Here is a 13,222-nt window from a genome sequence, read left to right as displayed (position 1 = left end):
AGCTACTCCCAGTGCTTCCCTTGGCCCTTCTCTGCTGAGCACCCTCACTTACCCGCCACTGGTGCCAACCGCCTGCAGCCCTCCTCCACCCCACCCATACGCTAAAGAGGAGAGGCAGCTTTAGCGCTTAGCACAGTGCAGGCCACTGCCCAAAGAGGCTGCAGCGGCCCCTGGCACCTGTAAATGTGGGGCCAGAGGCATCCTGGGACAACACTGTGGACAGATGCACCTCTTTTGGCTCCATGGGCCCCAACATCTCACCGTGGTTGAGTGCTGACACCAGCTCAGCAGCCTGAAGATTGGCAGGGCAAATTGTAGGCGAAGAAGCAAGCCGGAAATTGCAGCTGATGCACTGGAGAGAAGGGCCCGGAGAGCCGAGCCAACGAGCACAAATCCACGATCCAACTAATAGCTGAGGCAATCTTCTTCCGAGCCCCACGCTGCCCTGCCGGCAGCAAGGCCTCCATTTTGCATTAAGTGCTGGAGCCTCCTTTTGCTCTCCGCGGCCACGGCAGGGGTAAAACAACCAAGCGGCTGAAACCCAGCGACCGGTAATAAATTACTATATTGGATGCCTTTTGTTTTCTCCTGGCTGTGGCTTCGCTGTGTCTTCCCTGCTATCATTACCAATTAAAGTGGGGGCTGCTTTGCTGAGCAGCACCTCGTAATGGCACCCGGCTCCCTCTACTCCAATTGCTCCGGCAAGAAACACCCGAGGTCAAGAAGCTCCTTTGACCTCTCCCGGCTCACTCCCCCTGACCACTCGCGAGGGGAAGCAATCTCCGCCGAACAGATGGACACTTTGGCAGGCTCTATAAAGCTAAAGAATATCAAGATAAATGGAATTGCACTCCCACCTTGCAGCCAGTTTATGAGCATAAAATATTGCTTCACGAAATCAGCAAACATTTTGGACTGGAAAGGCTACCGCTTAGTGAGCTGCTTGTACTTGATTACAGAGGCTGGCAGAAATTGCATTTGGTGGTTTGGTGTGTTTTGTTTGTTTGATTTAAACTGATATCACAAAAATGGGTCCGGATTCATATGCCACAGAAAGTTCTACTTGTTAGAAGCGTATTTCAAGGCTGCTTTGACTGCTCTGTCCTCAGCGTGCTCCCTTTTATGGTTTCCGTAGTTTTTAAATATGTTTTATATTTTATTGTTGGACTTCACCCTGATATTTTAAGTTATGGCGGCTCAGTAATGCTTAAAAAAAGAAATATAAATGGCAATCTACAAATTGCTTATATTAATATATAAACATTTTCAAGTGGAAAAAAATAATCCCAGACCCAGCATAGAGTGTCCAGAGGCCCAGTAATAACTGAGCATGGAAATGAGCCTTTGTTTGGCATTCAGAAGGCTTTAAATAGCTGTGCTGCGTTATCTTCAAATGAAACTTGAGTTAATTTCAGTGACAGTAAAATTCCATATAAAACCAGGTTTTTTGAATGTCAGTACAGCTTTCTCCTTTTCAAAGATGCCCGTGCCCTTGAAGAGAAGAGTTCTGTTTTGTTTTTCAAGTTCCCAGTCATTTGCAAAGGGTGGGGAGGACCCTTGTGTAACCTCCTGACAGCCAAAGTCTCCCAGTGGGCTCACACAGCAGTGGGGCAGACATGGGACTTTGGGCCAAGAAGCTGTGGGGGACCAGGGGCAGGAGTATAGGGCATGCACACCATGTACCCCCTTGCCCGCCCTGCCAACCTTCAAGCAACCTGATCCTGGAGACAACTCTGAAGGCACCTACCCAGTCCTGCTGTCAGGCTCCAGGAGGCTGGACAGCTCCCCAGCGCGGCATATGACTATGGGAGCTGTCCAGCACCCAAAGCCTCAGAGCTGCTGGCTGTGGGCACCCAAGGTGGGAGCGGCAGGCCTATCAGCGCAGAGCTAAGACAGGAGGGTATCTGAGAGGCTTCTATGTTCTCATTGACTGCTGCTGCTCTCCACACACACTGCAATGCAAAACAGCTCTGCTTCATTTAGCACACATTTAGGAATAGGAGCAGAATTCATACAAATGTTGAAGGCTCTACCGGTAGTGGAGCTCAGGCTAGACCTGGGGCCAAAGTCCAGCCTCCACCCTGCCCCCCACTACCAAATGACCACCTGGAGAGTGACAGATTGTGCGGGGGGGGCAGCAAGCAGGCCTGGTCTCAGCCCCACCAAGGTTGACACAGCAGCTTTTCATACCTTTAAAACTATTTTATAGGCTGGCAGAGAAGGGAGAGCCAGGCAGGCAAGCAGGTGATTACAGATGCCCATTTCTATATTTTTCTTTTCACTTTAAAAATACTTACTATCCTTTTTTTTTTTTTTTTACAAGTAAATGTGCTCAGCTTCAGGGCTACAGAAGCAAATCTTGTTTTATTCCTGTAGTCTTGGAGATTGAAGCGGGTATAAAACATGAAACGGCAAATGCTCAAAGTATTTCTCTTTTTTTTATCAGGTTGTCCAACCTTTAGTGTGTGTGTTTTGGTGGGGGGGGGCTGTTTATTTTTTGCTCTCATGTGCCAGGAATGTAGGAGCATTTGCAGACCCTGGCATGGCCGGAGAGAAGAGCAGTCTGCTTCCTAACCAGAGTAACACACATGACTGTTTAGTGTGTGTGCGTGTGCTGGAGGACCATTAAGTCCAGGGTCTAAAATGATCTAGCTGCAAGACTGGCCTCTACACCAATGTTCTTGTCATTACATTGACCGGGGGTGGGGGCGGGACAGTGGAGGGGCGAGGAGCAGCAGAGACTTCCAAGATTGGGGGAGGGAGCATCGATCCGCTGCCTCCCCCCTTTGCATTGTCTGAAGCTGTCAGGGATAGTCTTTGCTTCCTTCTCTCAGTGAGGCTCACACACCTCCTCCCCAGCCAGGCACTTAAAGCTAGCAGCTCCTGACAACAGAAAGAGATGCTCATAATTGGGAGCTTTGAATCTGGAGGTGCCACTACATTTGTGGGCCTAGATGCTGAACACATTTATTTCTGAAGCCATTTTAACTCCGGGATGTTAGAGAACTATATCAGTGCACTGACATACAAGCTGTAGTTTATTACGTGTTAAATTCACAATTAAGCATTAATAATAATAATAATAATACTCAATTCAGTTTCCATTTTCTGCCTCTATGTAATGAAAAACGAAAAACACAGAACCATAACAATAGGGGGAGGACTCTTGGTTTAGGAGAAAAATCAGGACTCTTTGTTTAGGAGAAAAATCTCTTAAACCAAGAGTCCTCTCCCTATTGTTATGCTTCTGTGTTTTTCATTTTTCATTACATAGAAGCAGAAAATGGAAACTGGATTGAGCAAAGAATTGAGCAAAGTAAATATTTTCCTCTGCTGCATGCACAGCACTGGAACTCCTCCTCTCTTCTGTTTTTTGGGTGGTGGGGAGCAGCGATCATTTTTAAAAGTTGGCTGGTACCTGCACAATCAAACCCTTGTGCTGCAAAATGATTTAGATGGTTGCCCCGCACAGAGCATAGAGCCATATAATTGAGCACACCCATAATTGAGAGATCAGTTTGGGTGCGTCAATTTTTGGCCTCGCACAGGGTGCCATATTATGAAAATTTACCAAAGACCACCCCTCATGTGGTGCCATGGAAGCCCCATGCCCAAGCCTTCTTGCTACCCATAGCCAGGTATTCTGTCACTAAGGAGTGTCAGGTCACAGCTTGGCAATGATCAGCACCAGGCCATAGAGGAAGCCACACTGTCAGGGAGCCCAAGAGGTCCACAGAGGAGGAATCTGTTCTAAGAAGCAAAAATCGCCCAGTAAAAAATTCAAAAATCCACAGTTGGGTGATGTCTTTATTAGGGCCAATGACAGCGTCACAGAATAGTGGCAGGCTTTTGGAAAGTTGCTTGGTACTAATAAATGTCATACTGCCCAGCTGTGGATTTTGTAGGACTTTTAATAACAGCCAGGGGAAAACCAAGCAGAGTTAGACAGTCGTTCCAGCTCTAAAACTGAAGTACAGAGGCAACCGATTGTATGCAGAAATGCAATTGTAATGCCTGAAACCAAGTGGATCTCTTTGCTTTCATGTGGATTTATGTGCAATTTCGTTTAGGATCACAGATCTACCGATAGAAAAATATCTACTTTGCCAGCATTTGTTGCCTGGTTTAGTCTGCACATGCACACACACACACACACACACACACACACACAAACCAACCCTGCTTTTAAACAGTAGCTAGGTCTTCCTTTCTAAATGGCAGATCACCTTATATAAACCCGGAAGGAGAACTGAACAAGAAAAAGAGCAGGTTGCTTTGAACGAGAGGCCAGTATTGATTTTCTCTCCTCTGCAGCAAAGCACCTCCCCCCCCCCAATCCCATTCAGCGACTGTCAAAACCTCCCTTTAACAGCTGGAGTCAAATTGTGCTATTTACAGCAAGAGCCCTTGTCAAGTGGACCGTAAGTATTCTAACAATACCCTATTCAAATAGGCTTCACCACACAAATTGTCGCCTCTCCCCCTGTCAGTGACTGAGGCAAATGCTGAGGGTCTGATTTTGGGGAGAGACCCCTTCACCCCCGTTCAGAGTGGCGCTTTCTCTGGCAAACAATGATGCCACACGTGAGGGGGCCTTTTGATGCTGGAAATAATTAAAACCTGTTTAAGTACTGTATATCAAGGGAATTTGATGACACGCATGCTTCGTTTTGCACTGACGGCACTTGTCCCACCAGGAGGAACAGGGCCAACTTTATCTTCTGGGCACACGTCCCAGTTCCACACCAAAAATCACCCAAGCAGCCCTCGGTCCTGGTGGCTGCAATTTCCATGAGGACAAATATGTTGATATGGAGAATCTGCTTCAGAGGCTGGCCAGCCATGAGGTACCAGAAAGGTGCCACACAGCCTGCCTCAAGCACTTAAACATTGTTTTCCATGGGAGGCATTTAAGCCCGTGGTTAACTCTCTCTTTTCTGGAATTCAATTAGACCTTAAAGTGCTGGAGTGTGGCTAGGTCATTCCTTGCTATTTTAGAGCTCTGTTTCCAGTCTCCCAGCAGATCCATTTTATGATTTGCAGAATTAAGCACCGAACCTGGTTCGAAATCTCATTAGCCACATACATTTAAATAGCGTTATCATCTTACTACTACTACTACTGTTCTTCATCAGTCATCGTTTAGTCTATATAAATAGTGTTATATCAAAGAGGGTGATAATCATGTCTAATAGCTGCTCCTAATCAACAGGAGATGATGGGCAGTCACCATTAAACACCTAAATACTAAATGATCCTTCTACATGTGCAAAGATAGGGAACAATCGAGGCTCCTTCCCCACCAAAAAGCCAAAGCTTTTTGAGCCACTGTTGTATATGTAAAACTCATAGACTTACTTTTCATCAAGCACAATATAGTTATATTTCGTACATTTACTGGTCAAGATGTCTTGTTAGATGTGCTAGTTTCATCTGTAGTTGAGGCATGATCAATAACAAATTGGAGGGGCTTCTATAGTTTAAGTAGCATTTACCATATTTTTCCATGTATAAGACAACATTTCTTCTGAATTTTTTTTGTGATAAATTGAGGGTCGTCTTATACACGGGTTAATATGCTAAGTAAGTAAGGGCTGGTGCTGCGGCAGTAGCAGGGAAATGTCGGAGAGGAGGCTGCTTACCCGCTCTTCCTGGCTTAGGAAGAGTATTTGGTGAGTGCCAGTATGCGGTGTATTACGGCACCAGTTCCGTCAGCCAGAGTGGGGGATCGTCAAAAAGCTGCTCAACAGCTCAGCGAACTTACAAAAGAAGCTCAACAACTGTTGAGGGCTCCCCAAAATAGGGGTCATCTTATACATGGGGTTGTGTAATACACTGAAAAATACAGTATATGGACTTGTTATCAATTTACAGAGCAAGTTCACTCCCAGCCAACATCCTGAACCCATAAGGATTCAGCCTTCTAGCCAGCGTGGAGCCTGGGCTAAAGTGGCCAGTTACAAGATCAGCCTCGGCTCGGCTCTTGCAGGCAAAATCCGCTTTAATGTTTTAATGTTCTCCTGAATGGTGCTTTAACACCATTCCTTCCAGAGAGGGGGGCGGGAAAGCAACTTTGGGTCATGTGGCATCAAGGTAGGTTTCCTGAGTGCTGTCCAAGATCCATGGCCGGGGTTTGGACCAGGGAACCTTTTAGGTCCTTTCCAACTCTACAATTCTGCAATTCTTTGATCCGAAGTCTCCCCTTTCTGTGCACTCACCTGATGGTGGGAAGACTTTTCTCGATGAGCGAGGCTGCTGTAGGAAAGAGTACCGATTTTATAGGAGTTGGAAGATTGGCCATCCAGGTTTTCCTGCTTAGGTGTGTCTTCTTCAAAGACGGCCGACAGAGAATCTGCCGCTGCCATGACTGAGTCCTCACAGCAAGCAAGGATTGCCTGAGCAACTTCCCCAGTTTCATGGCGCTCGAGACTTCCTGGGCAGAGGAGAAATAGTGGTTTGAGAAATTTACAGGCAGCGGAGCATGACTTCACATAAGCAGAGCAGGAGCTCCAGGGCAGAATCAGGGCCAAGAAGGTAAGTTGTAGCTGGACAAGTTCATTCACCAAGGTGAGCATTAGGACTGCTCCATGGATGGCTGTTTAATGGTACCAAGCAAAAAGCCAGCTACAGAATCATACTGCACCTGCCTGCTCAGATGGGAAGTCCCACTGAGCGCAATATTCTGAAGGAAGTTGGTATAGGATTTTGTCAGCTCTGTAAGGGGCTTAAAGAACTTCCCAAAGGGATTCTCTGCCAAAAGCTGAACTCATGCCAGGTATATAAACATACAAGGCCTATAGCATAACTACAGTCACAAAGTTAAGAAGAACCACCCCTCACCATTGCCATTCCTGCCTCCCGTTTATGCCAGGAATCACACCATTTAAGTCACCCACATGGTTGGTCCCCATACACAGCTGCTGTGAATGGCATAATTAATAACTGTAATAGGGGATTGTTATAGACACACACTTAAATGATAAGAAATCAATGAATATAATCATCACATTTTATTCCCTTTCCGGTGAGCAGCTGATTAATTTAATTCTAATGTAGAAGCAGCATAGGATTCTACCTTATATCAAATCATATTGTAATGAGCAACAACAACAGGATTTCTTACCCACCCTTCATAAGGTCCCTGGGTGGTTGCAACTCTATAGAAATGCAACATTAAAAGCAGTTGGAACCATTCACATTTGGTGCACCTTGTTCCATGTTTTCCATGTGCTTCCAGGGGCTTTCCAGCATCTGAAATGGTGCTCAGGGCAACCAGAGTGTAAGGGAGGCTTGTTTCATTCTCCCATATTTTTTTCACCCTGGAAGCTGCCTGCCCAAATCGCCTTCCGTCTCTCGGCAGAAACACTTCATAACTTACAGGTTAGCCTGGAGACTCCAGTCAATAGTCAGCCTCCATTCAGCATTTGAATGCTGCCCCCTAGTGTTCCAGGTATCAAATGACAAGAGGTAGATGGTCCATTTTTTGCTGTTTCTTTTCTTCGCAAGTGCATCTTTCCCATTGCTCATGTATGCTCCATCCTGCTTACATTTGCACAGATAGGAGGGACCAGGCCTCTGACTTCAGGAAACCAAGACTCTCCGGCTGACTCCTTGAATTGTTTTCACTGGAAGACCAAAGCCACTGAAGGCCTCAATTTTCCTCCCTCCCTTTCTATAATATCCTATCGCTCTTTTCATTGAGAGAGGTCTTCTTCCTCCTCCTCCTCCTCCTCGCTTCCTCTTTGGGACCATCCACACTTTCATTGGTCCCTGATTTCAAGTCACAAATCTGAGAGGGTTTTATTTTTTTATTTATTTATTTTTGTCTGTGGCTTTTCCTGGGAAAACCTGAAATTCACTGCTGAATCGGAACAAATGTCAACCCACAGAAAACCCGATTGGTGGTTGTTCCGATTCAGCAACAAACAGTGGGTTTTCCCAGGGAAAGCAGCGGGACAAAACAAACAAAACACTCAGACCTATCACTTGAAATCATGGAACAAATGAAAATGTGGAAGGTCCCTCTATTCTGCTAGACTTTCTTACAGCCATTCTGAGCTGGGATTTTTTTTTTTCTTTCAAAAATATTGTTGCATGGAAATCATAGCACAACAGTGAACTATCTCAGAAGGCACCAAGCACTTATCTATTCATTTAAGGAAGTTTTGATATAGGAAAATAAACCAGTAAGACAAAGGCCTTCGGTTACAACCAAAACACAGAGGAAATGGCCCAGTTTTCTGCTGATCTGGAGACTAACAGTCTGGTCATCAGGGGCATCTTACCCATAGAGGTTAGTGGTGTGGGGCACCAGGGCACCAAGTTCTGGAGGGCACCAGGGAAGAGGCAGAGGCTGGACACAGCACCTCCTGGCATCAGCTCACCACCCTCACCTGCCTCCGCCATGCTGCGCTGAAGCCAAGCTGGAGCCTCTGTCTGCCACGGCCACCACGGCACAAAGCAGCCAGCTGAGCCGGCAGTGCCATCCTCCCTAAAAAAACCTCTGAGAAACCGGGGGGGGGCACTGGAGGGAGCTTTGCACCATAGCACCAGATATGCTTAAGACGGCCCTGCTGGTCATATATCCATAGCAGTGACCAGAGGAAGGAGCACAGAGAGAAGAAACGCCATGGTATATGTACAGCAGCACAACCAGCCGCCTCTATCTGCCTCAGCTGCAACAAAACATGTCTCTCTCATATGAGTCTCTACAGCCACAGCAGGCACTGTAAACTTCCAACAGTTTGACTTCACCCACCCCCCAAATGGTGTACTCTTCCATTGTCTCCTGAGACAAACAGATGCCAGCTTCTGGTCTTCATAAACATGGGCTTCCATTCCCAACAGGGCAGTGGGTGTGCAGGGAATGTTTGTTTCTGATTTAGCACTAAAGAGTGGGTTTTCCCCTGGGAATGTGGCAAGACAAGCAGAACGACCTGTGCTTTCTAGGCATGGGACAAGCAGAATTGTCATTGAGCCCTCTGTTTTGATATATGTATCTCGTGTTTGTGTGTGTGTAGAATCATAGAATAGAATCATAGAATTATAGAGTTGGAAGAGACCACAAGGGCCATCGAGTCCAACCCCCTGCCAAGCAGGAAACACCATCAGAGCACTCCTGACATATGGTTGTCAAGCCTCTGCTTAAAGACCTCCAAAGAAGGAGACTCCACCACACTCCTTGGCAGCAAATTCCACTGTCGAACAGCTCTTACTGTCAGGAAGTTCTTCCTAATGTTTAGGTGGAATCTTCTTTCTTGTAGTTTGGATCCATTGCTCCGTGTCCGCTTCTCTGGAGCAGCAGAAAACAACCTTTCTCCCTCCTCTATGTGACATCCTTTTATATATTTGAACATGGCTATCATATCACCCCTTAACCTCCTCTTCTCCAGGCTAAACATGCCCAGCTCCCTTAGCCGTTCCTCATAAGGCATCGTTTCCAGGCCTTTGACCATTTTGGTTGCCCTCCTCTGGACACATTCCAGTTTGTCAGTGTCCTTCTTGAACTGTGGTGCCCAGAACTGGACACAGTACTCCAGGTGAGGTCTGACCAGAGCAGAATACAGTGGTGTGTGTGTGTGTGTGTACATGCATACTGATAATACGAATGATCAAATAATGGCAAAAAGTACAAATAAGTCATTTAAAAATCCAGCAAACCCAAATGTCCAGAATGCAGACAGACTCATAGTCAAGCATCGCAGCACAGATATTTCCTTCATGCTCGTTCCAACCAAAGCAGAGTGCAGGAAGTTGCCATAAGCTTACAGAGCTCCCTGAAAACACCTAATGGTTCCATAATTGGATTATATGCCTCTTTAAAGAAATGTCAGCTTTCCCTCAAGGCAAAGTTTGTTAACTTGGGGGAGAGGGAGGGGGAGAGATGGAGGCATGTGCCCAGTTTCTAAAGGCAATCCACTTGGTTCCTAGAAAGGATGTTGCAATTTTCTTTGGGGCCACACTCTCACCCTTTCTTGGGTCCAGAGCATGAGAAAGAATAGCAGAAATCTGAGCATGTACAGAGTTAATTTCCTTCACTGCTGACTAGGTAAAGTAAAGGTAAAGGACCCCTGGATGGTTAAGTCCAGTCAAACTTGACTAGGGGATGTGGCACTCATCTCCATTATCAGGCCAAGGGAGTCAGCGTTTGTCCACAGATAGCCTGATGTGCTCTGGTCCATGGGGTCATGAAGAGTTGGACATGACTAAATGACTAAACAACAACAACAAGCTTTCTGGGTCACATGGCCAGCATGACTAAACCGCTTCTGGTGCAACGGGACATTGTGGCGAGTGCCAGAGCACACAGAAATGCCATTTACCTTCCTGTTGCAGCGGTGCCTATTTATCTACTTGCACTGGTATGCTTTCAGACTGCTAGGTTGGCAGGAGCTTGGGCTTGCTGATCAGAAGGTGGGCAGTTTGAACTGCTGACTATGAACAAGCAGCTCCTGCATGCCTCTGCTTAGGGTCCCAGAGTGTCTTGCAGATGGGGTGGGCATGTGCTGTGCCGGTTTAGCGCAGTGTGGGGGGACTCGCCGAGCGGGCAGCTCGGTTTGGGGGCAGCTCGTGGGCCAGTTAAACGACCCCCGTGGTCCACTTGTGGCCCATGGGCCTTAGGTTGCCGACCCCTGATTTAAATGCAGAAAGTTCCGGTATGTGCTTGAATCACTCCTGCAATAAAGGCAGTGGCGTAGCGTGGGTTGTCAGCACCCGGGGCAAGGCAAGTAATTTGCGCCCCCTAACCCGTGGATTTGCGCCCCCTAACCCGTGGATTTGCTCCCCCTAACCCTAACCCCCAGATGTTGCGCCCGGTGCGGCCGGCCCCCCCTGCACCCCCCACGCTACGCCACTGAATAAAGGGGCAGCCTGGAGACACCCTTTATCAGTGTCGGCTGACTCAGTGTCACCAGAAATGGAGAGGGCTTGTGCCTCTTACCCTACCTCAGGCAACTGGACAGCACAGCAAGGCCTCTGAAGTCTAGCTAATCATTCACTATTCAAAGTTAAATTGCTGACAGTTATGATTGGCCTTTTCTTTAACTCTGGCATTTCAAACAGAGTTTGCCTCTGCTAGCTGCTTCTCCAGGCTGGTGGGGTCCCTTGTGTTTTACAAAGATGGCGGGGAAATAGAGAGGTCTTACCGGTCTCAATATCCCAGACATAAACGGAATCATCTTCGCATCCAACCACCAAGAGATTTTCCACAGGGTGCCACCGTAGCCTCTTCACAGGGGAAAGGTGTTTCCTGGCGTGCATGAGGCAGGCTCGCTCTTGTATGTGCAGAAGCACCACAGCATGGTCATCGCTACACAAGCAGCACACGATCCGGTGCCCTCTGAACTGCAAAGAAGGATAATGCCAAGGTGAGTCATTCAGAAGCCTGCACAAACACCAAAGTGTGCTAAGGGGAGTGTGTGTGGATATGTGAAACATATAAAGGGAGCAGACTTCTTTGTAGGAAACCACTGTGAATAAGGCAAAAGCTTGAGTTTCTGAATGGACTGTGCTTTGCATGACACTCCAGGTGGAACATAAATGCATTTAATGCATTCAAAGTGGTGGTGGTGACCTTTAAAGCCCTAAACGGCCTCGGCCCAGTATACCTGAAGGAGCGTCTCAACCCCCATCATTCTGCCTGGATACTGAGGTCCAGCGCCGAGGGCCTTCTGGTGGTTCCCTCCCCGCGAGAAGCAAAACTACAGGGAACCAGGCAGAGGGCCTTCTCGGTAGTGACACCCGCCCTGTGGAACGCCCTCCCACCAGATGTCAAAGACATAAACAACTACAGTGGTACCTCGGGTTACATACGCTTCAGGTTACATACGCTTCAGGTTACAGACTCCGCTAACCCAGAAATAGTACCTCGGGGTAAGAACTTTGCTTCAGGATGAGAACAGAAATCGTGCTCCAGTGGCGCAGCGGCAGCAGGAGGCCCCATTAGCTAAAGTGGTGCTTCAGGTTAAGAACAGTTTCAGGTTAAGAACGGACCTCCGAAATGAATTAAGTACTTAACCCAAGTTACCACTGTACCTGACATTTAGAAGACATCTGAAGGCAGCCCTGTTCAGGGAAGTTTTTAATGTGTGACATTTTAATGTATTTTTAATCTTTGTTGGAAGCTGCCCAGAGTGGCTGGGGAAACCCAGCCAGATGGGTGGGGTACAAATAAATTATTATTATTATTATTATTATTATTATTATTATTATTATTATTATTATCATCATCATCATCATTATTATCATTATTATCATTATTATCATTATCATTATTATTTACAAGTAGCAGAGGCAGCCTGAGCACATTTGAGGAGGGGCTGAGCTCCTGGCATCCAGCCAAGTTGCCTGCTTCTGTCTCCCGGGATCCAGTCAGATTTCTGCTCATCCTGCCCCCCCCCCCTCAAAATTGCTACATGGAAATGTATACATACAGCCTGTTGCCCTTGGAATATGACAGGAGGGGAAATAATAAAGCCGTTACACTGGGATTCCAGTTACACACCTGTAAACAAAGCACACTTGTGCAAAATGAGTCCAATTTCACACCCTTAACAGCTTTACCTAATGGATGCTGAGCACAGGGTTTTAGTCTTCTAGAGGCACTGGAAATGCGGTTATGAAGCTCATTCCTTGCCTTAAGACAGGATCAGCTCCATACAAAGCACCCCAGTGGGCAACTGCCTGCTCCTCCACTTCTTGAAATATCGAGGGAAGAGACAGTGCCACGGAACACCCTTAGCAGCAACTGACCCCACATCTGAACTGCTTGACTCCTTCTCTCGGTGGAAAAAAAAACATCAATGGCCAGAAGATGACAGACACCTCTCTCTTCCCTAAGAACTCCTTTGTTGGTTGGTTCTGTGAAATCGAATTTAAAGCCTTGTGAAGTCTAAATCTGGCCAGATGAGGGCACTGTGGCAAGGCTGAATGAATCACAGGAAGACGCAAAGGCTTCATCTCATAAATTCCACATGAAACCCTGACTTTCATCCGTTATTTTGATTGTAGACCTCCTTGTGCCAAGGGCTCAGAACAAAGAGGCAGAAGCAGCTGTAGAGACCAACTGGGGCTGCTCTGGGGAGGTGAAGGTCTGGGTGGCCACCCTCTTTCCCCTCCCACTTCACGGTACCCAAAGCTCACTGTCTTCACCACCTCCAACCCCTTGGGGCTAGCACTGGCTGGCTGGCCTGGCAGGACCCCCATACCCTGTGCTTTGGTTTAT

General features: G+C 47.1%; 1 protein-coding gene across 1 annotated transcript in view; it reads right to left on the bottom strand.

Moving 5' to 3' along the window:
- Nucleotides 1-13,222, bottom strand: part of WDR72 (WD repeat domain 72) — a 76,071-nt gene that overhangs the window by 39,164 nt on the left and 23,685 nt on the right. Inside the window, exons 13-14 of the mRNA XM_081169278.1 lie at nt 11,145-11,343; nt 6,219-6,433 (exon numbers count right to left, since the gene is read on the bottom strand). Of these exons, the coding sequence (XP_081025404.1) occupies nt 6,219-6,433; nt 11,145-11,343 (414 nt within the window). The remainder of the gene's footprint in view (nt 1-6,218; nt 6,434-11,144; nt 11,344-13,222) is intronic.

Source organism: Podarcis bocagei (assembly GCF_964188305.1).
Source record: "Podarcis bocagei genome assembly, chromosome: 14".
Lineage (NCBI taxonomy): Eukaryota > Metazoa > Chordata > Lepidosauria > Squamata > Lacertidae > Podarcis > Podarcis bocagei.
This window is presented reverse-complemented; position numbering and strand designations above follow the sequence as displayed.